We start from the raw sequence: 22,763 nt of genomic DNA, 5'->3' as shown, positions 1-22,763 counted from the left end.
TGCAAAGTTAAATGTCTTGATTGTTTGATATATTTGGCATTGTTATGACAAATTAAGTCAACATAGTTATTTGATTGTGGCTGGAAAACATAGTCCTGGTCCTTTAAGTCACGGCAGCAATACTGACTGGGAACTGACTGGAAAGTGAGTGTCGGCTCTGCATGATGTCTGTAAATATGAGTTTTAATCTCTGAGCGCTGGCCAGAGGATTTTCTCCTGAGATTTTTATTTTTGATCCGGCGTAATCTCACTGAATCCTTTTTGAACACAAGTACAATATCATACATGTGAGCCATGTGACCGACAGCTGCATCTCTGCTGTTCAACAGGGTCAGAGAGGAGACAAGGGAGAACCAGGTAACCCCGGGTTACCAGGCTTCAGCGGGCCCAAAGGACCTGGAGTGAGTTCCGGATTAGTATTAACTTTATCTTAGGTTGGCAGAAACCAACAATTTATGATTAATCACATTTTGTTCTGATTATCAGGGCCCACCTGGTCCCATTGGCCCTGAAGGAAAACAGGTGAGGATTCCTAATGAGAACTTCCTTAAAGAATAAAAAATGTCCTGTGGATAGTTTGTTCATATATCTGCTTGTCTGCTGTGTTTTACAGGGAATGCCAGGTCGACTTGGAGATCGAGGCCTTAGAGGAGATAAGGTAAGAATGGCTATGTTTCCATTGACCATATAATTGTGCAATATAACATTTCTTTTAAAAAATCACTTAATGGAAACACAACAATTAAAAAAAAAAAAAAAAAACTAAACAAATTGGCGGTAGGATGAGGGTGGATCAAAATTGGATTATCTCCCAGAACTGCTGTTTTTCACATCACACAAGTCACATGATCAACAACCGGATGTTGCCACTGGCACAAACCATGAAGAAAAAGACGATAGGAAGTAGTTGGAGGCCAAGGGTGCAGCATGTCTTTTTAATTTAATGATTTATCTCATGAACAAACTTATTGCACGTGGGATTCTAATTGTGGTTCTTATTTAATGGAAACTTGCAAAACTGTGTTTTTTTTTCCAACATTAGTAAAATATTGACAAAGTTTTGCGCTCATCTGTAGTGGAGGAGCAGGACATTTACCCCAGCACAGACTGGAAATCAGAGGCAGTTCTGGGTGGAAACGACCATAAGACGTTCTCAGAGTGGAAGACAAATCTCCCACACCGCCCCACGCACAGGCGAGGCGAATCGGTCCAAGATGCTGACTCTGAGTCAGCGTTGAAAATCCTGACTCAGGCGTCGCCCAGATTTAGAAGAATACACGGTGGAAGAAAAAGCACACAAAGCCTCTTCAGAGGGAAAACAATAGTTGGGAACATTATTTTTTTGTGTTGAACAAATAGTTAATTATGATCGGCGATGGATTTTAGAGGATAGCCTTTCTTTATGCTGTGTGCTATGTGGGCGTGGCTTGTTTTTGTAACTGATGTATATATTACAATAGCAAATGCCATAGATCACACACTGGATGGAAGAAAAAGTCTCCACATCTTTGTAAATAGGCATTTTGTAATGAAGACCTTCTAAAATCCAAGGTGAAACTAGGCTAAAACTGATTTTAGCTTGGGGCACAGATCAAGTGATGTCATTATTCAAAGGTATCAGTCAGCAGAAGGGGATACAAAACATTCAGTCCTCTTTTAATACTCACACCAACTGAGGTTAAGATGAGCATGAAGACCACAATATATAAACTCATCAAATGTGGGCTGAATTATTCTACATTGAATACAGATTCTATAAAACCATTTGAATTATGATTTCTATTTTTCTCAAACATATTAAAATCTTGGTCCTTGTGAACCTAATATTATGTTTTATTTTCATTACCCGTTGTTATGAGGATCTCTGGCAATACAATTTATTTTTCAATAAATCATACATTTTCTCAATGTAGCTATGAAAATTGAAAAATGTTTATAGCTACATGCTCCTTTTAACTAGCATGTTGCTAGTTAAAGAGGCCTAACATTAAGGTCATCATTAATAACCACAAACTGCTATCTAAATAGAAACAATGCTAGTTAGCTAGCTAGATAGCTAACTAGCCCTTAACTGGAAAATGAATTTGCCCTGAACAGCAAAAGTGGTGCAAAAGCCTCTGATAACTCGAGTGTTTATTATTATTCCTAAAAATAATGGAAGAAAAATATAGATGAAGCTCAAAACATATACGAAAAAAAACACCACATTTTGAATACAAATCAGTTATGTGGGCATTTCAGTAGTTAAATGTTAAATGGTTTTACAAAATTTGATAGAGAAATAGCTGAACAGTGCTGCCCGGAAATTTTCCTAGCACCCTTCTCACTTAGCTTGCGTCATAGTAGAGGTATGAGATCTGGTACGCTTACAGAACTTCTTAAGATTCAAACAAATCTCTCTTGCACAACTGTTCTTGTTGCTCCTTAACAAACAGGAAGTTAGCCATCTGGGTTTCTGGTCCCGTTTTTTGCTGTTTATCACCAATGTAATTGATCGAACTCCTCCTACAGGGTTTGATCAACTGACTTGAAATTTGGTGAGTCTGCTCATAAGGCTTGGGGGATCTAAAATTATCAAAATTCAGAGTTTTCTTTCAAGGGTAAAACCAAGAAAAAGTCTTGCTCATACTGTGTAGTGCGATACGTAGAAATAAGTGGAAGGCTTGCTATTGAAAGACTTCTATCTACTTTATGTAAAATATTCATAACTCAAAACCTCCTGACCGACCCCAAAATATCAGCTGTAGGATGATAACCAATATAAAGGCTAATGCTTCATGGTGCTAATTTAAGAAACCTAAGTATCCATTATCTAGACTTTTTCTACAAACAGATTCTGAAACCAAACCCTGACATATTTCTCTACCTTCACTTCTGTAATGTGTAATTTTAAGAGGTGTTTGAACTTGAACCACTTACTAATAACTGTTATTTTTTAAATCAGGGAGACCCCGGAACAAAAGGAGAAAAAGGACAGACTGGAGATCCTGGTATGCCTGGAAATCCCGGTCCCCCAGGTAGAAAGGGCCACACAGGGATAATGGGAATGTCAGGACCACCAGGTGAAATCGGAGCCCCGGGGCCTCAGGGACCTTCAGGAAACCCTGGTCTCCCAGGACCCAGAGTGAGTCATGTCTATAGAAATATACACTGAATTTCACCGGGAAGCGAAATGGAAGTGAAAATCCCAAATTGCGTTAACAACTGAGTGACTCATTAGCATCTCTGTTGCCTCAGGGCGAGTCGGTGTCACTGGAGCAGATGAGGAGGCTGGTCCAGGAGGAGCTGGCCAAACAATTAGAAGGTAAGGAAGCAATTATTTTGTCGACGTTAGACATTGGGAGCTAATTAAAGCCTTCTTATTTTCTGTTAGTAAAATTTATGGTGTCTTTATTGAGAATTTAGGAAATTGCTCACTCTGCTTTTTCTCTTTAGCCAAAATGGCTTACCTCATGGCTCAGATCCAGCCCGCACATGTGAAGAGTACAGCGGGACGTCCTGGACCTCCAGGCCCTCCAGGTAAAGAAGGCATCCCTGGACGACAAGGTTCACCTGGAGAGCCAGGTATACCTGGACAAAATGGTGGCGAAGGACCCAGGGGACCCATGGGTCCTAAGGGTAAGCAAGTCCGAAACAGTAATACTTGTAACACTGACCACTGAGCTAATCTCTGCCTGAAGCCTCTGGTCCTTATAAACGACCTTTTGAAGCATTCAGAAGGTCGTAGTTTTGTTCGTTTTCATAAAGCAGCAATCATTTGATGAGTTCGGAATCGTTACGTTACATTAGCTGGGTTTCCATTGACCGTATAAATGCGCAATGTGACATTTCTAAAACAAATTTGCTTAATTGGAACATGACAATTTCCAATTAAGCTGTTTTGGCACTGAGAGGAGCAGTTTTTTTTGTTTGTTTTGGCCATATCGAAATTGGTTTATTTGGCAAAACCACAAATGGAAACACTGTTGCAAACAACAGAGAAGGAAACAACAGGTAGAAATCAGAGAGCGATGGCGCGGCATAATTTCTATTCACTTACCACATGAACAAATTTAACATATATTTCTTATTTAAGCTTTCTGCGGTGCGATGCACAGAAAGAGTGCAGCAAAAGTCACGGTCATGTCAAAGAAGTGGTGGGGCTGTTCTGTCCAGCTGTCAGTTCCCAAAACCACACACAAAAAACCTTGTAAAATCGCAGGTTGGGTCAGTGAAACCATTGGGTAAAAATCTTGTGGGGTCCAATCGGCGCCGTCTCTTAATAGGGTTAACGGAAACACCACAATTGGAAAATTGTGTTTTACTACAAAAACCTTTTGGGCATTTTAGTAATTTAAACACAGCCATTGAAAAAGTTATTCCTTTTTTAGGTGATAAAGGAGCAAGAGGAGAGAAAGGAGAACCTGGTGTCGGTGAGAGAGGGGAGCAGGGCCCTGTCGGCCCCATAGGTAAGGTCCAGATCCCTCGCTGCTCATCTCATTCTCAGGAGTTCTGCTCCAGTGTAGAGTACAATTCCTCCTTTCGTCGCTCCAGGTCCAGCTGGTCTACCGGGATACGGCAAAGACGGAAGCCCTGGTCAGGTTGGAGCCCAGGGAGAGCCAGGAAACCCCGGGCCACACGGTCAAGCTGGACCTCCGGGGCCCCCCGGCCAATGCGACCCCAGCCAATGCGCCTACTATGCCAGCCTGGCCCAGAGACCCCACACCAAAAACGTAAAGGGGTAACAAGGAGATGGAGACTCAGAATATGACTGTATTTATGAACTTTGTTCAGTCGTACGAAATCAGGAACATTTTATTTTTCCATTCAAATCAACCTCGCTACGGAGGGCTGAAGCAACAGGTGCTGCCGGTCAGACTCTTCATTTCCTGCTATCAGGCTTCGGGTTTGGGAGGGTAGGAGGGGCAACATGGAACACTTCAAATCAGGGGCAAAGAGGGCAGCTAACCAATTTTCTCTCTCTCTCTGTAACATATATGGGACGATAAAGTTGACGCTTCACGCTTTGTTTTCAGGGTTTTTCTGTCCGCAGCCCATCACAGCCCACGCTACGCCGCATCACTCACTGCTTGCTAAGTATATCTCTTGCCACGGGTCTTCCACCAGTCAGATGGTGCTTACTCAGACGTGGAAGTTCTGTCTCTTTCTGCTGCTGAAGGTGGGTGCAGACGGTATGAAGCAAACACCAGAAGCAATCGTGCGTGGGCGCAGAGTGACGAACACCTCACTTGTTCTCCTCGTCTCGATGCCAGCAGCAGTGTTATTAAGTCTCCCCGTGTGTATTCTAGAAACCTTCACAGCTGCACATGCAGCCATTTGATCGGAATGATTGTGTTTTACTTTTACTCACCCTAGGAGTATCTGTTGACCTGTCTGGCATGCAGATTCATGGAGGTGTTCACTTTTCTTAAAAGGTTTCTAGACTCGCGTTCCCCCGTTTCTAAATCTGTGGGCTGTGGGTGAGTTTAGTTGAAACCTATCAGGTGTCTCAGCTTGATGCTTTGATGATTCAGAATTCAGAATAGAAGAGATGTTTCACTTTTTAATGTCTTTAGTGAAAGCTCAGTTTCCCTCAAGCCTTGCTCCTGTCGTTTGAAAGAACCCTTTTGCCGTAAGAGCTTTCTTCTCCCGGCGAACATCTCATTTCAAAAGTAAGGAATAGTTTTAGCAAAATGACTCATTGTGCGTCAAACCTTTTGAATATATGTAAATCTAGCCTGAGATGTAAAGAAGTAGAGACTTAAAGAATGTAAAAACGCAGCTCCAAGGCCCCTGGATTTCACAGGATACATATGCAGTCTGGTGTTACATTGCGACTTTTCTTGACGATCGCAGCAGAAGCGATAAAGCACATTTCTGAAGTGTCCCTCTGAGTTAAAAATATGCCACACATGGGAACAAGAATCTGAGGATTTTTGAAACGAAACACCATTAGCAGTACACTCCAGCACTGCATCAGTACAACCTGGAAACATTAACCTGCCAATTAACCGTTCAGAATCTCCCTCCTTTGCAGTTTGAGTGGTTTGGTGGAGCAGAACAGAAGGTGCTGCTTGACACCACGGATGTCAATGCATAAAAATGTTCCCAAACTTTTTTTGAAAGAGGAAGTGGCTGAACGGTATGTCACACAGAAAAGTGGGATTTCTGCCAGACTGGATGTTGTACATGCAGTTGGGCTGACTGAACGCCTAGACTATGAAATGCTCCCCGACTCAAATGACATGTCAGAAAGGAAACACGCACACACACACACAGTCATGTTTCTGTGTCTTGTGGGGCCTTTACATTGATTTCCATTCATTTTCTACAGCCTAACCCAAACCATCACAACCTAACCCCTAACACAAAAACAGCCAGGGCTGAATAAACAGTTTGTCTCAGTTTATTCAGTCAAAGTTAATTGTTAACCTTGACTGAATAAACTGAGTTTAAATGTTAGTCATCTTTTAAATACTGAATTGTTCCAAAATAGGAATAAAAGACTAAATCATATGGTAAGAGGCAAGAAATGTCAGTCTTACTTCAACTTACTTTGTACAGTTTTCCTTTTAATTTGTATCCTAATGAAACTACCGTTATCTTGCCAGCTTTAAAAAGTGATTCTGGTGTTTCAGTATTTTCTCCAAATGGTTTCTTCTGCAATGAAAGCTAGGTGCTAGCCAAATACCCAAGTTTGATTTTTTTTTTAAATAAAAAAAATTAATCTCAAAGGCTTCATCAAACAATTATTCAGACTTTCTTTTTTATAAGCTTTTCTTATCAAGGTTTGGAGTTCAGCTAGCTCACAGTATTAGCTTAAAGTAGCTTGCTTTAAACTTACCACTGTGCCAGGCTAAGGTAGCAGGTTTAGTTAACCTTAGCAGCTAAATTGCTAAGGTTTAGCTTCCAGGATAAATCTTAGCAAACTGTTGTAGTTTGTTAACCTAAGCAAACTATGATACCAAGATTTATCTTTGTCTTTACATTTTAATGGTTAGTTTCACTTGATGATTGTTTTTTTTTTAAACTAATAAATGAGATTGATGTTGCCTTCAGAGTAGCTCATGGATCGCAGTTGTAAATGCTAGCTAACTGATGTGGATAAAGTCTTTCTTCTCTGAAAGTTAATAACGACGTTTTAAATGTGGGAGAAGTCAGACAAACAGTACATGAGTGTGCAGTGATTTGCTGTTTCAATTAGATATCAACAGCTGCTTCTCTGTCTACCGTTTAGGCTTGAACAGTCGGTATTACAACTCTGGTTTTCTAGATGCTAACATCTGCATTTCCCAAAAGCAAAATTTTAAGTTATACTGTTAAATTATTCCTAATTTGGACAAATATATTTTTGTGTTCTATTGCATTACATTTTACCATTCTCCTTATAAACTGGTGCTAAGATATTTTGAAATAGTAGCATAATGTAATGATCAGAAGACAGCTGTAAACTGTACTGTAGTGTATAATAAAGACTGGAACATAATTCATTTTGTAACATGAGCCTCTGCTGTGGTTTTTGAGTGGTTCTCTTTATTTTTCTTGCACATTGTCAAAAGTTACAGTTTGGGTTTTCTATCGCTATTATATCTCTTTTCAAATGTTCTTTAATCGTTCGTCATGTCAGAGATGGAAATTGAGCACCTGTTTTTTTTGTTTACCTTTTAATGCTGAGCCCTATCACTCCCAATCTGAGCTTCCATGTTGAATTCATTGTTGCAGAGTCATGATACGAACTGTTAAAATTTGAAGGGATGTCCTTGGAACGGCTGCCAAGCTCGCTTCCCTCCAGCAGACTGCTTAAAGGTCCTGTTTGATCAGTAAATGTATTCTTCATGCGGAAACCAGAGGGAAGAGAAGATGATGTCAGCTCTGCTTTGTAACCAGGCAACTAATCCCATCCTGAACTGACAGCATATCTATAACAATCCAGGGACCTCATTTATTTTTCTTTTTAAACACAAAACCATTTTAATGTTGAGACTGTGGGAGGCACGTTCATCCTAAACGGATCATAACCGGCTCCGTCTAAGAGGGCACGATCCTGCAAAACACACGGGTTGGCTGTTTGAATTTGTTACTGTGCAAACACTCAGAACGTAACACTTTTATTCCGACGTTTCAAAGAGACGACACAGCTGGCCAAACAAATCAATGGGAGCACAGAGTTGAGGAACATCTTTTCCGGAGCTTCTGAACGGGCCAACGCACATGAAGGAGTGGAAATAATAGATTTTTAAATGTCTCGACAAGTCTTTACTGAGAGGCTGCATGTCAGAGGTCGATAGTTATTGCTGGTGTTTGTGCCACAGGCCTGCAGGCCGGCAGTCAGACCCAGAAGCTGCTCAGCAACTGACGAAGGATTTATCACCCTCTGAAAACATTAAATCTGGGTTGTCTTTACAGTTTTTGTGCAGTTATTCCCCCTCCCACCTCCTCCTCTGTTTCTCTCCGTGTCTCTTTGGCTGAGACGCCCAAAAATAAAGCGCACAGCCTGGGTTTGTGAGGAGTCCCGAAACATGGCCGCTTGTCTGGACGAGGTCCGGACCACTGAGCTTTGGGTGTCTCAATGGGTTTTGTGCGAGGACGATTTCTTTCCGCTGACCATGTAGAGAGGTGGAAGTCTGCCTAAACAGGTAGATGGGTCACAGAGACCAGGCGGTCCTGAGGGTCCCTTCGGACCGGCAGGTCCCGGGACGCCTGGACTTCCTGTTTCGCCGCGCTCGCCGTTTTTGCCATCTTTGCCGACGCCGGGAAGACCCGGTGCACCTGGATATACAAACATAATAATTGATCAATGTGGAATCTATGATTTTTGCTGCAATGGATACTTGGCAAAAATGTCACGTTACGACCAGAAGCGTTGAAACTGTTTACATTCTGGACCAAAACAAAGCCACACTCGGCCGCCTGCATCTCCAGAGCCATAAGTGACTCTTTGGCTCATTTAAAGCTGCAGTGTGTCATTTCTTTAAACATAAAAAATATGTTTTTACATATTTGTTGGAAGTATGACGCAGACAATCTAGCGGGAAAAAAATTGAGCTCCCTGTGCTAACTATTTAAAAACATTGGTAAAAGAATGTTTCTAATTTTTTAATTTAGATTTTTTTATTCAAAAGTGTTTACATATTTGCTACTTTATTATATTAATGAATCGCAACTATATTAATAAAATATTACCTTTGTTTGTTTGTTTTTTTGTTTTGTTTTACTTCTGTGCTCTCTGACCTCTACCTGTGGCAGTGACCTCACACTCAGCGGCTCCCCGCCTCAGTAAATCTGCTCTAGAACCACCTCGGCTTTTGGGGCAACAGCTTTCTACATCTTTGAAGAAAATAGATCTAGTTTAGTCTGTTCCATGTCTGGAGTTAAATTACACAAAGTGTGACTCTGCTTAATATTTGGGTGACTTCCGAAGCCATTTGGTTGTACTGGATTTTATTTAGGGCATCACAGTACAGAGGGCACAGAGGGTTTCAACTTAAAAATAAAAGTTGAAACCCATGCATTGTTTTAGTTCCACGTTACATTATGCACTGTACTGCTGATCTACCAACAACAAAAACTCAATCACTATGCAATGAGTTTGTTTTATTACCTTTAATAATACCTTTATTAAGCCCACAAAGCTGGACTCTGTTTAAACCTTATTTTTCAAAATAAGGTTTAACATTTTTAAACATCTTGCACCATCTCAGCAGTACTGTTTCCCTGAGTGACACGCTAACCCGGACGTTTTCTGCCAAGAAACCAGTCTCACCTGGTACACCTGGTACCCCTGGACTTCCTTTGGTTCCCACTCCATCCTCTCCCTTGTCTCCTTTGTCTCCCTTTTGCCCAGCTTCACCTACAGAGTGGAGCAACACTTAGATTAGATGACACCAAAAAGCTTAAGTTGATCAAGTGGACGGGTAGCTGACTTTGATGAAGTCAACCAGCAGCCATTGGACGGCAAAACACAGTTTGAGTTTAAGTTCTGTAATATGGAGACTTGACCTGGGCTGGAGGACAGACATGGAGGCCATGGAAATGCTCTATCACTTTTTCTTGTATTTCCTCTGCACAAGATTTCTTTATGTAGCTTCTTAAGTAATGCTTTATCAAAGTACAAGGGATCTTTTTAAGAAATTCCCATTTGGTGTAATTCTCCAAGGTAACCAGAACATTAGAAGCAAAGATGGAAAGAAAGAGAATTGAGGAAAATGTGGATTAACCAGAACTGTGCTGGTAAACAGTAAGAGACCTGAACTTGTCTTAGTGGTTCATTGCACAAGATGAGAAGAACGGGTTGTGAATTCTGGACTGACCTTTTGTTCCAGGTGCACCTGGAAGGCCAAAGAAGCCTGGGTGACCTTTTGGACCCATCGGACCTGGAACGCCTGCTGCACCCGCAGCCCCAGCTGGTCCCGGCAGTCCTGGAGGTCCAGCTGGTCCGGGTGCACCAGGAGCACTGAGGGCTGCTGGCCTCCTCAAGAGTTCTTTCATGAACTCCTCTAATTGTTCTACATGGACAAAGAATAAATGGTTCACTTTCTTCATCTAATAATTACAGGATATTTATTTTATGCAGGTAAGAAATGAACAAATCCCACCTTCAACGACTGCTGAGCACATTTCTCGAAGCTTTTCATCACTCACTTTCGGGCCCTGTGAATTGAAGCGACCAATGGTGAGTTTTACCAACGTTTTTCAATTAACCTCAGGTTTGTTTCGCAGAGATGTTCACAAGTCAGGTTTCAAGTCTTTTGCCCCAATTCAGAGGTAAGTCTAAATTCTAATTTGGGAAGATGCTCTTGGATCAGAATACCAGTCATTAAGGACAGGGTGATAGACAGGAAGCTCCAACCTGTCATGGAAGCACAGGGTCAGTTTTGTTCTGGCCATTAAACTATTGGCCAGATAATTTTCCTCACTGAGCTGCTGAGGGGATCATGGGAGCTTTTTGGTCCTGGTGGCGTACATCCAAGTACCTGGAGTCATTTTTAAGGGTTGCAGCAGAAGATGTATGGGTTATGCGATCCTTGCACATTCAAAACTAGAGTTTTATTTGCATTCTCACAAAGTCAACTAGTCCCTGTTGAGAGCTGGAATCTACCGGGGTCTGGTCGGTTCTTTGGGGCGCTTTTTCACATGATTACAGACCGTACTCATGGAGAGGAGAGAGAGAAGAGTGTCGGGTTAAGACCTTCAACTTCTCAGGGTTTGCTTTGTAGCAGACGATGGGTTTATGTTGGTGTCTGAAAGCACAAAGGAGATCATTCATGCACTGGAGTGGCCCAGAGCCAGTTGTTAAGCTCCTCCAGGTCTTGGATCAAAGCTCCTTGTAGGACCATGGACCTGAAGATGACCTTCTCCAGGTCCATGGATAGGAGGTTTGGGGCCTAGTCCATTTGATGGATTGAAATTTGGTTATTCCAGAGGCTGACTAGTCTGATTTGGCTGAAGCAGTAGTCAGATTCAACCAGCAGGGGGAGTCTAACGTTTGCACTAGCTATAGTGAAGAGCACCAGAACGTCCTCCTTAGGTAACAATAATCGCTGGAGCAGAAGCACCATGTTCGGCTCTTTTATTAAAATACTCCCCTTCTTCAGGGTATTTACATCTGTAGTAGTGTGTTTGCTGTTTGAGGACCCAAAAGTTAAAAAGCTACATTCTCAATTTATTGATCCAGGTACGTTCTGACCTCTGTCTGTGGCAGTGGCCTCAAACTCCTGTCTTCACCTTTTATTTTACTACATTTTATTTTACCACCTTTTCTTTTCCAGCTGTTATTTTATAACCATGTATTTGATTTAAAAACCTCTCCTTTAGTGCAGAGAATCATAAATACATGACAAGCAATGCACTTGTAGGAAACTTTACAATACTTACAGCAACATCTAACGCCACCAAACACGCTGCTTGGTGGAATGTTTGATTGGAATATCTTGTCCCTTTATTTATTTAAAAATGTATGAAAGAACTTTGCTCTTGAAGATTAAAAAATCAGTAAGTATAAGCTGTATAAATGACTTACAGGTAACCCTCTGGGACCCGGGGGTCCTGGAATACCCGGATCTCCCTCCAGTCCTCGTGCTCCCATAGGACCCGTAACACCCTCATGTCCCGGTTGACCGGGTCTCCCCTCAGCTCCTGTGGCGCCTCTTTGACCTTTTTCCCCGCGCTGGTGTGGAAACATAAAGCCGTAAGTCAGCTGTACTTCTGAAAGCAGGAAATGTAATTGCCTTTAAAGTAAGATTGTTCCTTTTACTATAAAATCTGCTTTCCATAGACGGTATAACATCAGTAAAAGGACTTTGGAATGTTGTAAATGTTTGACTGTTAAACATTGCAATTATTGGGTAAATTCATTCCATATCAAAAGCTCACCAGGTAACATTTTCATTAAACATTAATTCTACCCACCTCTCCTTTGATGCCAGTAACACCCGGAGGGCCCTGAAACACACCCAAACACAAAGTCTTCTTTTAGTTCCCAACAGCATCTACAGTGAACATCTATTAAAAATGTTTCTGGATAATACCTGATCTCCCTTTACACCAGGGTCTCCTGCTGTACCTGGGTCACCCTGTTTTGAAAAGGCCACATGGTGAACGTGAAACTAAATACTAGAAAGAGCGTTCACAGAAACTATATCATAATGGCCCTTACCTGACTTCCTTTTGGCCCTACTGGCCCAGTTGGTCCCTAGAAGATAAAATCAAAGCGATAATGTGCAGTTGAATGCGCTTCTGTGTTCAGGCTTTTTGGAGTAACTCAAAGAAAGATAGTTCTTTCTCCCACCTGGTCACCTTTGTGCCCTGTATGACCTTTGAACCCTTTGGCTCCAGTGGCACCTTTATCTCCTTTGACACCCTGGTAAATTAAAATTCAGAATAAATGTACATGAAACATATGGTATGTGATGAATGATAGGATCCATTTAGAAAACAATAGTACTTTCCTACTAATTAAAAGTGTAACTAAGCGACATTACCAGTATTTCACACACAACACCGTCCCATTAAACAAATTAGAAAATTATTAAAAGGTTTGTTTCTTCAACTCAGGTCACTATTTGAAATGTATACTGTATCGAGATATGTATTTACAGAGAACTAGCTTGATAGATAGTAGAGAGCTAATTAGGTACATACTGAGCTAGCGAGGTGTATACTGAGCTAGCGAGGTACATACTGAGCTAGCGAGGTACATACTGCGCTAGCGAGGTACATACTGAGCTAGCGATGTGTATATTGAGCTAGCGAGGTACATACTGAGCTAGCGAGGTGCATACTGAGCTAGCGAGGTGCATACTGAGCTAGCGAGGTGCATACTGAGCTAGCGAGGTGTATACTGAGCTAGCGAGGTACATACTGAGCTAGCCTAGCTAGATATTAAGATAGCTAGCTAGATAGTGGACCACTATCGCTAGCTAGCTGGGTAGTGGGCCACTATCTACCTGGGCCACGTTTTTAGCTGCTAGCAATAGCGGCTAAAAAAAAGCTAGCTCGCTGGCCGAGATAATGAACTAACTAGCTAGCCGAGAGAGTGAGCTGGCTAGCGAGCTAGTTAGCTAGGGAACGAGATAGATAGATAGATAGATGGATGGATAGATCGATAGATCGATCAATCGATCGATCGATCGATCAATAGATCATTTTACTTTAGAATATTCTGAAGACTGACAGTATTGTTACAGGCAGATATGAATTGACATCTGGTACAATATTACTAACAGTTCCATTTCATACCTCCAAAAGCTAATTCTGAAAACTAAGGTATGGTGAAGGGGTGAAAATGACCAGGGTTCAAACTGTTATTGAGTTGATGTCTACACAATGTAGCAGCAAAAACACACTGCCACCTAAAGAGATGGTCTGAAATGACACCCGTCTCACCTGAATTCCTTGTGGACCTGCAACCCCCACTGGCCCTTGTCTTCCTGTTTCGCCCTGCGTTTTGAAATACAACTCAACTGTTATCTGCACTTCACAAATCCTATTAGCATTACTGATAGGAAATAGAACAGAATGGAATTGTATGAAACAGAATAAATCCCTATTGTCCAGTACACGGGAAAATCCTTTGGCTCAAAAACTTAACAAACTTGTAGTATGCATAAAAATGAGCAATTTTAACCTATTGGGGAAACTGAAAAAACACGAAATGAACAGGGGAGAAAGAAAAGCAAAAGTCAAAGGAAACCCCACAGTGGATCCTTTTTCTCCTGGTTTCCCATCCGCTCCATCTTTTCCAGGCCCGCCCTGCAACAAAACAAAGAATCAGTTTGCAGACATAAAATAATAGATGAATAAATCTGTTTCCATATTTAGTCTGTTATAATTAACATTGTTTCTCACAGTTTTTCCTGGAAGCCCAACTGGCCCCATGGGTCCCTCAGAACCGGTCTCGCCCTAAGTCCACAGTAGAAATGACTCCGAGTTAGTCTGACATACTCTCTTCTGTTAGCTAAAACCTCAAGGACAAGTTTGGATGGCGTGGTATTCTGGTTGAGATAACACGCTTTATGGGAAAGATGATTAATTCAATTACCTTTTCTCCAGGGGGTCCAGCTACTCCCTGCTTCCCTGGCAACCCCTAAGATCAAGACATCGTCCAAAAAGAACTTTCACTTGTTCAGTCTTGTCTCGATGGGAACAAACATCAGCTGCGTTTCCATTACAAATGTGCACAAAACTTTGATATTCCACTAATGTCGAACAAGCAGCTAAAATCACACATGAATAAGTTTGTTCACATGATGGGCCATTTAAGAAAACATCACCTATCATGTCAGCTACTGACATTTTTAGTTGTGCTTCCCGTGGCTGTTGGAATTCTGAAAATAACTTAGCTTCATGAAAACACGGCAGTTTCAAAGTTCTTTGCACTAGAATGAAGGGATTTTTCAGCACCGTGTAAATCGCTGTATTTCATAGGTTTTGAGGTTTTATTTTTTTACATTAGACGAGTCACGTGGTCACAACCGGCGGAAAAGACGACAAAAATGACAGGAAGTGCTTGGAGTATAGGTTTTTACCATCTGGCATGTCTTAACAAGCAGATAATTCCATGTATTATAATCCCTGTGGCCATAAAATGGCAGGGCTATGAAATGATGCCGAAAGAATAGCCGCATAGAATCTATTGATATTTACCATGAGCTTTGAAAGTAACACCATCTTCAAACATTGGATTAAAATCAGAAACTATATGGCGATGAAAACAAAATGCAATGAACGTTTACTCACTGGTATACCGACGATCCCTCTAAGGCCAACGTCTCCTGGTGCGCCAGGCTCTCCCTGTTGAAAACATCAGCAAGTACCAATGAGCATTTAGTCCATCATTTTACGTGAAGTCTCTGGACATCTCTATCGAAATGTTTGAATCGTGTCATTTCAAGTTTCAGAATTGCTTAACAGTAGGTCAGACATATGTATAAGTTTATCGGGATCAAAGGAGCAAAACTTTAGAGTTATATTATGCTAAAATCCTGCTGAGTCTTTTTTTCTTCTTTTTTGAATCTTTTCCAATATGTTCAAGTCTCAGTCAGTGACTAAGAGGTCAGCTGAATTACTCAAAAGACTCCTCGCCCCATGTGAGTTTCTTCAAGCATTTGGAATGCAAAGGTGAGTGAATCATAATTGGTGCAGACAAAGCGTCTATCTAAGTAATATTAAGTATCATATTTATGCTGTAATTTTTTACAATATTTGGATAAAACTAAAATTTTGTAGCAATATCACATGTACATATGAACACAATGGTGGTTGTGTGTTTTTATTTGGAGTATGTAAACATCTGGTTTAAACTGCGTAGAAATTGAATAAACAATTTGCGTGACGGGGAGATTTAACAACTGATTCGTCGTCAAACATGAAACACTGATTTCCCTCTAAAATGAAACCTTTTGGAGAGAAAGTGGAAAAGCCAATGTTTACGACTGAGGAAATGGTGGCTGTATCTTCTAAAATGAAATTTTTTGGGGGGGTGTGGGGGGTTTCAAATTGTGATGCATAGATTACACCAACGATAGTTCTGCTTCAGCTTATGCAAAACAGGTTTCTAGACTTCAGATACCTTGGTGCCGTTGTCTCCAGGAAGTCCATCCATCCCGTCTCTACCAGACTCACCCTGTGGCGCCATGACAGGTCAGTAAGACATCTGAATTAAAATGACCAAGCTGAACAAATAGACTCAAATATTAACATACTTACAACTTCTCCCTTTTCTCCTTTGACACCAGCCTGTCCTTGAGGTCCAACAGCTCCCTTAATGAAATATTTAAATATCAAACGGGTTTTCTTTCTACCCTCTCAGACAGTTTTTTATTTCTTCTCTTTCTCTGAGCTAAACTTCAGGACTCACATTGTCGCCCTTCGGCCCTTGCACCCCCTGCCGCCCTCGGACCCCTTCCACACCCTGAAAACAGAGACCCGTCAGCTACAGATGTTGACCTTTCACATCTTACAGGAGGTGACAGGAGGTCAGAATGCCTACAGGAGCTCCGGGTGGGCCGGTGGGTCCGAGGACACCGTTGTAGCCAGGAGCACCCTGTGAAAAGATGGGAGTCAGGTCGCATCGACGGAGACAAATCTGAGTCATCGGCTACAAACCCACTCTGTCTCCTTTCTCTCCGGGGGTCCCTGGGGCTCCAATTGGTCCTCTTTGCCCCTAAAACAAAAAAAATAATTACATTGGTAGCCTGCTGTGTATATATTTCATGATATTATTACATTACGGTATATCATGATATATTTTTTGATATATTTTTTCCCTACATCATCTCCCATGCGACCTGGTGGACCCTGAGGACCTGCATCTCCAGTTTTACCCTTTAAAAATAAAACGATAATTAAAGTACAACAGCACTAAACTTAAATGAAGTCGTTTATATAAACAGTTATTCATGTCGTACCTTCTCTCCGGGCTCTCCGTCTTTTCCAGGCTCACCTGGGAGTCCTTTGTGTCCCTACAGGGAAGAAAAAAAGGAAAGGCAGAATTATTTTTTAAGAAAATATAAAAAATTTTATCTACCGGAAGAACAAAATGCCAAGTCATGTCGATGATCCTTGAAAAAGTCCAATAAAGTGGAAATGATTTCCTTATGGATCACCCATCAATATAAAAATGTCTACTGGTGGACCGACCGATCAAAGAGCGTGCAGGAACCATCAAAATCATGAGGACTTATTGACCGGCGCGTACATGAGCCTGATTAGCGGCGCTAAGACCATCCTCTAGTCCTGTCTTCTAAAACAGTGTGCAGTTGACTCTCCACTTCAGTCATCTGTCACCAACTGATTGATAGTTGTCCAAATGAAATAGGCGGACCAATGATTAGATGTTTGGGTGAGTAGAAGCCGGGTCCATTTCTGACACCATCCTACAAGGCAATGGAGGAAAATAAATATTTGTGTGCCAAAATAAGCTGACTTCCTATTACAAATCTTCATCCATGTTTTGCTAATGTGGAAAAAAAAGCATACGTTTTCACAATTTCCATTATATAAGAAACAAAATTAAAATAACACATGAATTAGCTTGTTCAAGTCATTACAAGTCATGGCAGAGACGGATGTAAATAGTTACATGAGATGTATTCATACACTAATCATCTATTGACCAATCAGAGGAGACGTCAGCTTCTTATTGAGGCCACAAGCCCCGCCTACTTTGGAGTGGCTACGTATGCGCCGCTTTGGGGAAACTGTAGTCTGTGATTTTACAGAAGAGTTTTGGATTCAACACAACTTCACAGATGTGCTGGAAACAAACCATCATCCTCCTAGCCAAATAATTGGCTGGTCTCAGTTTATTGTTTTTTTTTTTTGGCCAGATAGCATTTCAAGTTCATTTATGGAAGAAAGTATATATGCAGTTTCACAGCATGTTTGAGGTGGGAATGTCTGATTTACCTTTTATTAATATATTTTTAAATTTTCTATATTGTCTTTTTTTTGTTTTGCTGTAGTTGGAAAAAAAACCCTACCACTTCCACTACCACTTCCACTACCACTTCCTAACGTCTTCTTCGTTGTTTCTGTCAGTAGTAACATCCGACTGTGTTTCCATGCGGCTGGAAGAACACCTCAGCTTAGCACAAAAACTTTTTATTGAAAAAATTTCAGTTGTTTTCTAAATGGGCGTGCTTCCATTAGCCAAATTTATTTTTCGTATTTCCAATTTGTGCGATTTTATGGTTACTGGAAATGCAGCTACATGCATTATACTACATGAAATAGTCGTGTGGCCTGGCAGGGGGGCTTGTGACAAAACGATCTGATCTGAATCGGATGTGGACTTAGTTTGACCTTGTGAACTGGACTCATTAGTTGGTAAAGTTATCATTTGTTGTAAATTGACGAAACAGCATAAACAAGCGGAAACGCATTGGATCGTTTTGACTAAAACTGTATTAAACTGAATTGAGTTGTGCTGCACAAAATCACTGCATCATTTCTGAGAAGGAAACCACTTTAAATGCCTCCGTCCTGTTTGACCTTCTTAACCGTCCTCACCTTCATTCCTGGCACTCCATGCAGTCCCTGAGGTCCAGCAGGACAGGCGACAGGACACTGTAAACACACACAGAGAGAGAGAGACAGAGAGAGAGAGACGGGTTTCTGTTACAGAGCTGGACATCCACTTCCACTGCAGTGACTCATCCTGATGGAAGATATGCTGCCACCGCTCTAATTGTCATGCATCCAGGAAACATTTGGCTGTGTGTTAGACAGTGAGACACTCACAGCTTCCCCACTCCCCTCACTGTTGGCACCGGGCGGTCCCTAGAAGACAGCAGAACGACATCTAGAGCGACCTCAGGTGGGTGGAGACCTTCTCATGAGCACACCACATGAAAACCCAACGGAAACACTGCATGCAACATCCTTACACCCCGACACACAAAGACGGTTCACGTCTTTAGGAGGACGTGAACCGATTATTTAAAGAAGGAAGACAGATTATTATTATTTATTATTATTATTATTATTATTATTATTATTATTATTATTATTATTATTATTATTATTATTATTAGAGCACCAGTTAAAGGTAAACGGTCTGTCAACCTTGGCTGGGTAAAGAGCTTCCTATAGTACAGAATGAGTTGGTTTGTATTTGTGATGCTAAGTTTCAGACTAAAACTTTCACCAAACCAAAACATTTCAGATCAGGTAGAGATTTTAATAACTGGATGTATTTCTTTGTGACTGCCTTATTGTGCTGGCAATAGGCTATGAATAAAAATGCATGGCCTTTTCTACGGAGCCCTATAAGGGACATGGCAATTTGTTTTCTTTTGCGATCCTTCGCAATAAGTTTGCATTACCTCCAGTGTGTGTACATCCAGTGTGTGTACATCCAGTGTGTGTACATCCAGTGTGTGTACATTCAGTGTGTGTACATTCAGTGTGTGTACATCCAGTGTGTGTACATCCAGTGTGTGTACATCCAGTGTGTGTACATCCAGTGTGTGTACATTCAGTGTGTGTACATTCAGTGTGTGTACATTCAGTGTGTGTACATCCAGTGTGTGTACATCCAGTGTGTGTACATTCAGTGTGTGTACATTCCCTCACAAAACGTCTGATTCCTTGCAATACTTCTGTTAGCTCACAGCTCTATGTGTTCTCTCGCCCTATGTTTTCTCTTCCCTCACAATAATTTTGCCCGTTTTCACTGAGGCTGTTTAAAGTTGTACACATATGTCCAAATTTAAATGTACATTAGTCACTGCAACTATAAAACAGACCAGGTGTATTTGCTAGTCTATTGCGAGAGAACATAGTTTTTACTGTGTTACGGTCCAAGGCCTTTTCCTCTGGGTCTCTAACATCCCTATTGTGGAGATTCTAATTGGTGCTGATTGGAAGTGGAGGCAGCTGGCCAGTGTCTCCAGAATGACGTCACATCCAGCTTAAGATGCACCGTGTTTTCTCACTAACCAGCCCATTCCTTTCTGTCTCTCTGCTGCCCTCTCCCCGCCAACCAATTATGATTTTTGGTAAATAAATCCCATTTTAAGTTATCCCATGCGTTACTTCCCTTTGATTTGTTATGGTTCTAGAGCCAGACCATCACAACTGCCAGTGAGTGTGATACCTTTGTGAGGTAACGCAAAAGAAGAAAAACAATTCCCCATAATGTCCCTTACAGGGCTCCATACTTTTGACTTTTCACAGAAAACAAACAACGTGCTCTCTCTCAGAATCTTCTAATTAAACCATTGTTGTTGTTTTTTAGCAACTTCAGCAGCCCAGTTGCCCTACACAGTCAGCCAAGGTTGACAATCAGCGTTTATAATCCCAAATTAGAAATGAGGAAGGTTGAAAAGAAAAATCCAACACAATAAATTTAAAATACGTCAGCTGGAAAACAGGATAATTTGATGCAAAACCCAACACGGGTTAGATTTGGTTCTTACCACAGGCCCCGGTGGACCAGGGGGCCCAGGAGGCCCTGGAGTGCCAATGCCCCCTCTGGGTCCAGGAGGGCCCTGCAGTTTCCAACCAAACATGGTGAGAAAAAACAATCAAAACATTTTATTCACAAGATACAATTAGAGTGAAAATCTGACCTCAGGTCCGATGTTTCCTTCATCCCCTGGGGTTCCCGGCTTCCCTGGTTGACCCTAAAAACACATCAGGTAACGCAAAGGAACCGCTACTAGAAAGATTCGAAGATGTAATTTCGAATTAGATTTCACGACTGGACTAAAATGATAAACTGAATACATACGGCGGGTCCTTCGCTTGCTGGGCCCTGTGGAAGACGAAAACACAAAGAAGTCATCATGGAGATCCACAGTGTGTAAGCTCCGAGCACGGGTCAAGTGTTTCCCACTTACAGGAGGACCTGGGGGTCCGGGAAAGCCAGGCAGACCCTACAAATAAACCAATGAGGAATCAGCAACTCTGTACAACAAAATTAAACCAAATCTTTTTCTTCTAACTGATGTTCAGATGATTTAATTGCTGACTCACTCTTTCTCCTACAGCTCCTCTGGGACCCAGTGGACCAATGGGACCCTGCAGACGGCAAAAAGAAAACACACTCATCAATATTGCTGTTCCTTTCACTGCGCCGTACCACACACTCTCACTCCCACGTTCTGCACACGCAAAAACCAGAAAAAGACGTTCCACTCCCCCCAAGTTTTAGACAAACGTGATCTGGAGTCTAAAGTAAAAAAAAAACAAAAAAACTTCTTTACTGCTGAGTTTTTCAGCAGATCCCAGAGATTTTCATTTGATCCCACACTGAGACAAGAATCCAGACAGGTACACAAAGTGAGGGCGTGTGTGTGTGTGAGTGTGGAGCGTGTGTGTTTCTTACAGGAGATCCTGGAAGACCGGGGAGGCCTCTCTGTCCTGGAAGACCGATCTCACCCTTCTCCCCTTTGCTGCCCTGGCAAACAGAGAGAACAAGAATAAAAACAGCAGGATCTGCTTCCTGCATCTGCCGGCACCGTTGCTAAGATACAGAAAGGCAGAGCTGGTAAACATTTAATCAATGGAAGGTGGGGTGTGCTCGGTTTGTAGGAGTCTTATGTTGATAACAGTACCGGCTATTTTTATTCACACACACGCTGAATCTGAAATAAGAGGAGCTATGAAAATGTGCATCCAGGTAAACACACACAGCAAAAACACAGAATCTTACCAAGTATTTTTAGTCAGATTTCTACATGCAAATATCTTGGGACACTTGAGATGAGACTAAACTAACTTAAAACGTAACTTTTCAGTAAAGTATAGGACCTTGTTCTAAGTCAATAACACCTTAATGTGAATAAAATATACAGATTTTTTTTTTCCACTTAAAAGACATGTTGCATCCATTTTTGTTCAACATAGGTGGAAACAAACACCTTCAGCGTTCACTTCAATAAAACTTAATCTCAGTAGACATGAGAATAGATCAAACAGTATTAAGTCTAAGTCGACTTTTGATTGAGTTCAAGGCAGTATTATGTTTTCCAGGCGCATAGCGTCATTTTATAGCACAATCAAGTAACTTGAGTTGTTATAAAAATACTGTATATATCAAATACAAAGAAATACTTAAAAGAAATATGACTTTGTTAATTTAACACCTCGAAATTGGGTTTCTGTGTCTTTAAGAAACTCCTCTTCTTTATAAAAGAGGAAATCATCACGACATGGCTCCTCTATTACCTTTAGCAACAATCATTTTTATCCTAAATATATTCAATGGACATACAAAAAGATCTTTTAGGAGAGTAGCATCATGGCTGGCCTGACAAGAAAACCACCTGATGAAAAAAATTCTGCTTAACAAATAGGCTCACGAACTTTCTAATAGCTTAGGGAGAGCTAAGCAACGTGAACAATTCACGTTGCATTGAATGTGAACAGTTTTTTTCTGAGGTGTTCTGTCAAACAAACGCATAGATGCGTGAATAACCTTCAGGAAAAGAATTTTGTCAATAAACAATTTTATACTCTGCACTTACAGGAGCACCTGGAATCCCTGGAGTACCTGGAAAACCCTGGAGGGACAAAGACATGGTCAAAACAGAAAAACATGGGAGGACATGTTCTCTGGATAATGCCTCGACTCGAGGAAGACGCACTTACATCTCTTCCATCCCTGCCACTTTCTCCTGGGGCCCCTCGGGGCCCCTCAGGGCCAGCGGGACCTGGTGGACCTTGAAGAGATTTGTCAGGCTGAGAGGAAAAAAGATATAGTCTGAAAATGTGACACAAGGGCAACTGCTACTTTAGTTAAGTAAAAATAAATAAATAAATAAATAGTGTTCTCACAT

At 41.4% G+C, this 22,763-nt stretch overlaps 2 protein-coding genes across 3 annotated transcripts in view; one reads left to right on the top strand and one right to left on the bottom strand.

The window, feature by feature from the left end:
- col22a1 (collagen, type XXII, alpha 1) overlaps nucleotides 1-7,467 on the top strand; it is a 76,968-nt gene extending 69,501 nt beyond the window's left edge. For both annotated transcript variants that reach the window (XM_044137977.1, XM_044137976.1), the window contains 8 exons: nucleotides 330-401; nucleotides 487-522; nucleotides 614-658; nucleotides 2,945-3,124; nucleotides 3,238-3,304; nucleotides 3,436-3,618; nucleotides 4,371-4,448; nucleotides 4,534-7,467. In XM_044137977.1, coding sequence (XP_043993912.1) covers nucleotides 330-401; nucleotides 487-522; nucleotides 614-658; nucleotides 2,945-3,124; nucleotides 3,238-3,304; nucleotides 3,436-3,618; nucleotides 4,371-4,448; nucleotides 4,534-4,724 — 852 coding nt within the window. In that variant the 3' untranslated portion in view covers nucleotides 4,725-7,467. The remainder of the gene's footprint in view (nucleotides 1-329; nucleotides 402-486; nucleotides 523-613; nucleotides 659-2,944; nucleotides 3,125-3,237; nucleotides 3,305-3,435; nucleotides 3,619-4,370; nucleotides 4,449-4,533) is intronic.
- Nucleotides 7,461-22,763, bottom strand: part of LOC122844094 (collagen alpha-1(IX) chain-like) — a 34,807-nt gene continuing 19,504 nt past the window's right edge. Inside the window, exons 9-39 of the mRNA XM_044139287.1 lie at nucleotides 22,576-22,665; nucleotides 22,452-22,487; nucleotides 21,311-21,382; nucleotides 20,959-21,003; nucleotides 20,823-20,858; nucleotides 20,714-20,737; nucleotides 20,553-20,606; nucleotides 20,400-20,471; nucleotides 18,721-18,759; nucleotides 18,490-18,546; nucleotides 16,887-16,940; nucleotides 16,750-16,803; nucleotides 16,589-16,642; nucleotides 16,469-16,522; nucleotides 16,337-16,390; nucleotides 16,186-16,239; nucleotides 16,049-16,102; nucleotides 15,217-15,270; nucleotides 14,519-14,563; nucleotides 14,326-14,379; nucleotides 14,176-14,229; nucleotides 13,864-13,917; nucleotides 12,767-12,838; nucleotides 12,635-12,670; nucleotides 12,507-12,551; nucleotides 12,388-12,420; nucleotides 11,999-12,145; nucleotides 10,575-10,629; nucleotides 10,290-10,484; nucleotides 9,743-9,829; nucleotides 7,461-8,748 (exon numbers count right to left, since the gene is read on the bottom strand). Of these exons, the coding sequence (XP_043995222.1) occupies nucleotides 8,546-8,748; nucleotides 9,743-9,829; nucleotides 10,290-10,484; nucleotides 10,575-10,629; nucleotides 11,999-12,145; nucleotides 12,388-12,420; nucleotides 12,507-12,551; nucleotides 12,635-12,670; nucleotides 12,767-12,838; nucleotides 13,864-13,917; nucleotides 14,176-14,229; nucleotides 14,326-14,379; nucleotides 14,519-14,563; nucleotides 15,217-15,270; nucleotides 16,049-16,102; nucleotides 16,186-16,239; nucleotides 16,337-16,390; nucleotides 16,469-16,522; nucleotides 16,589-16,642; nucleotides 16,750-16,803; nucleotides 16,887-16,940; nucleotides 18,490-18,546; nucleotides 18,721-18,759; nucleotides 20,400-20,471; nucleotides 20,553-20,606; nucleotides 20,714-20,737; nucleotides 20,823-20,858; nucleotides 20,959-21,003; nucleotides 21,311-21,382; nucleotides 22,452-22,487; nucleotides 22,576-22,665 (2,037 nt within the window). The 3' untranslated portion in view covers nucleotides 7,461-8,545. The remainder of the gene's footprint in view (nucleotides 8,749-9,742; nucleotides 9,830-10,289; nucleotides 10,485-10,574; nucleotides 10,630-11,998; nucleotides 12,146-12,387; nucleotides 12,421-12,506; nucleotides 12,552-12,634; nucleotides 12,671-12,766; nucleotides 12,839-13,863; nucleotides 13,918-14,175; nucleotides 14,230-14,325; nucleotides 14,380-14,518; nucleotides 14,564-15,216; nucleotides 15,271-16,048; nucleotides 16,103-16,185; nucleotides 16,240-16,336; nucleotides 16,391-16,468; nucleotides 16,523-16,588; nucleotides 16,643-16,749; nucleotides 16,804-16,886; nucleotides 16,941-18,489; nucleotides 18,547-18,720; nucleotides 18,760-20,399; nucleotides 20,472-20,552; nucleotides 20,607-20,713; nucleotides 20,738-20,822; nucleotides 20,859-20,958; nucleotides 21,004-21,310; nucleotides 21,383-22,451; nucleotides 22,488-22,575; nucleotides 22,666-22,763) is intronic.

This window comes from Gambusia affinis, linkage group LG14 (assembly GCF_019740435.1).
Source record: "Gambusia affinis linkage group LG14, SWU_Gaff_1.0, whole genome shotgun sequence".
NCBI classification, from domain to species: Eukaryota; Metazoa; Chordata; class Actinopteri; order Cyprinodontiformes; family Poeciliidae; genus Gambusia; species Gambusia affinis.
Note: the sequence above shows the minus strand (reverse complement) of the source record. Positions and strands in the feature narration are given on the sequence as shown.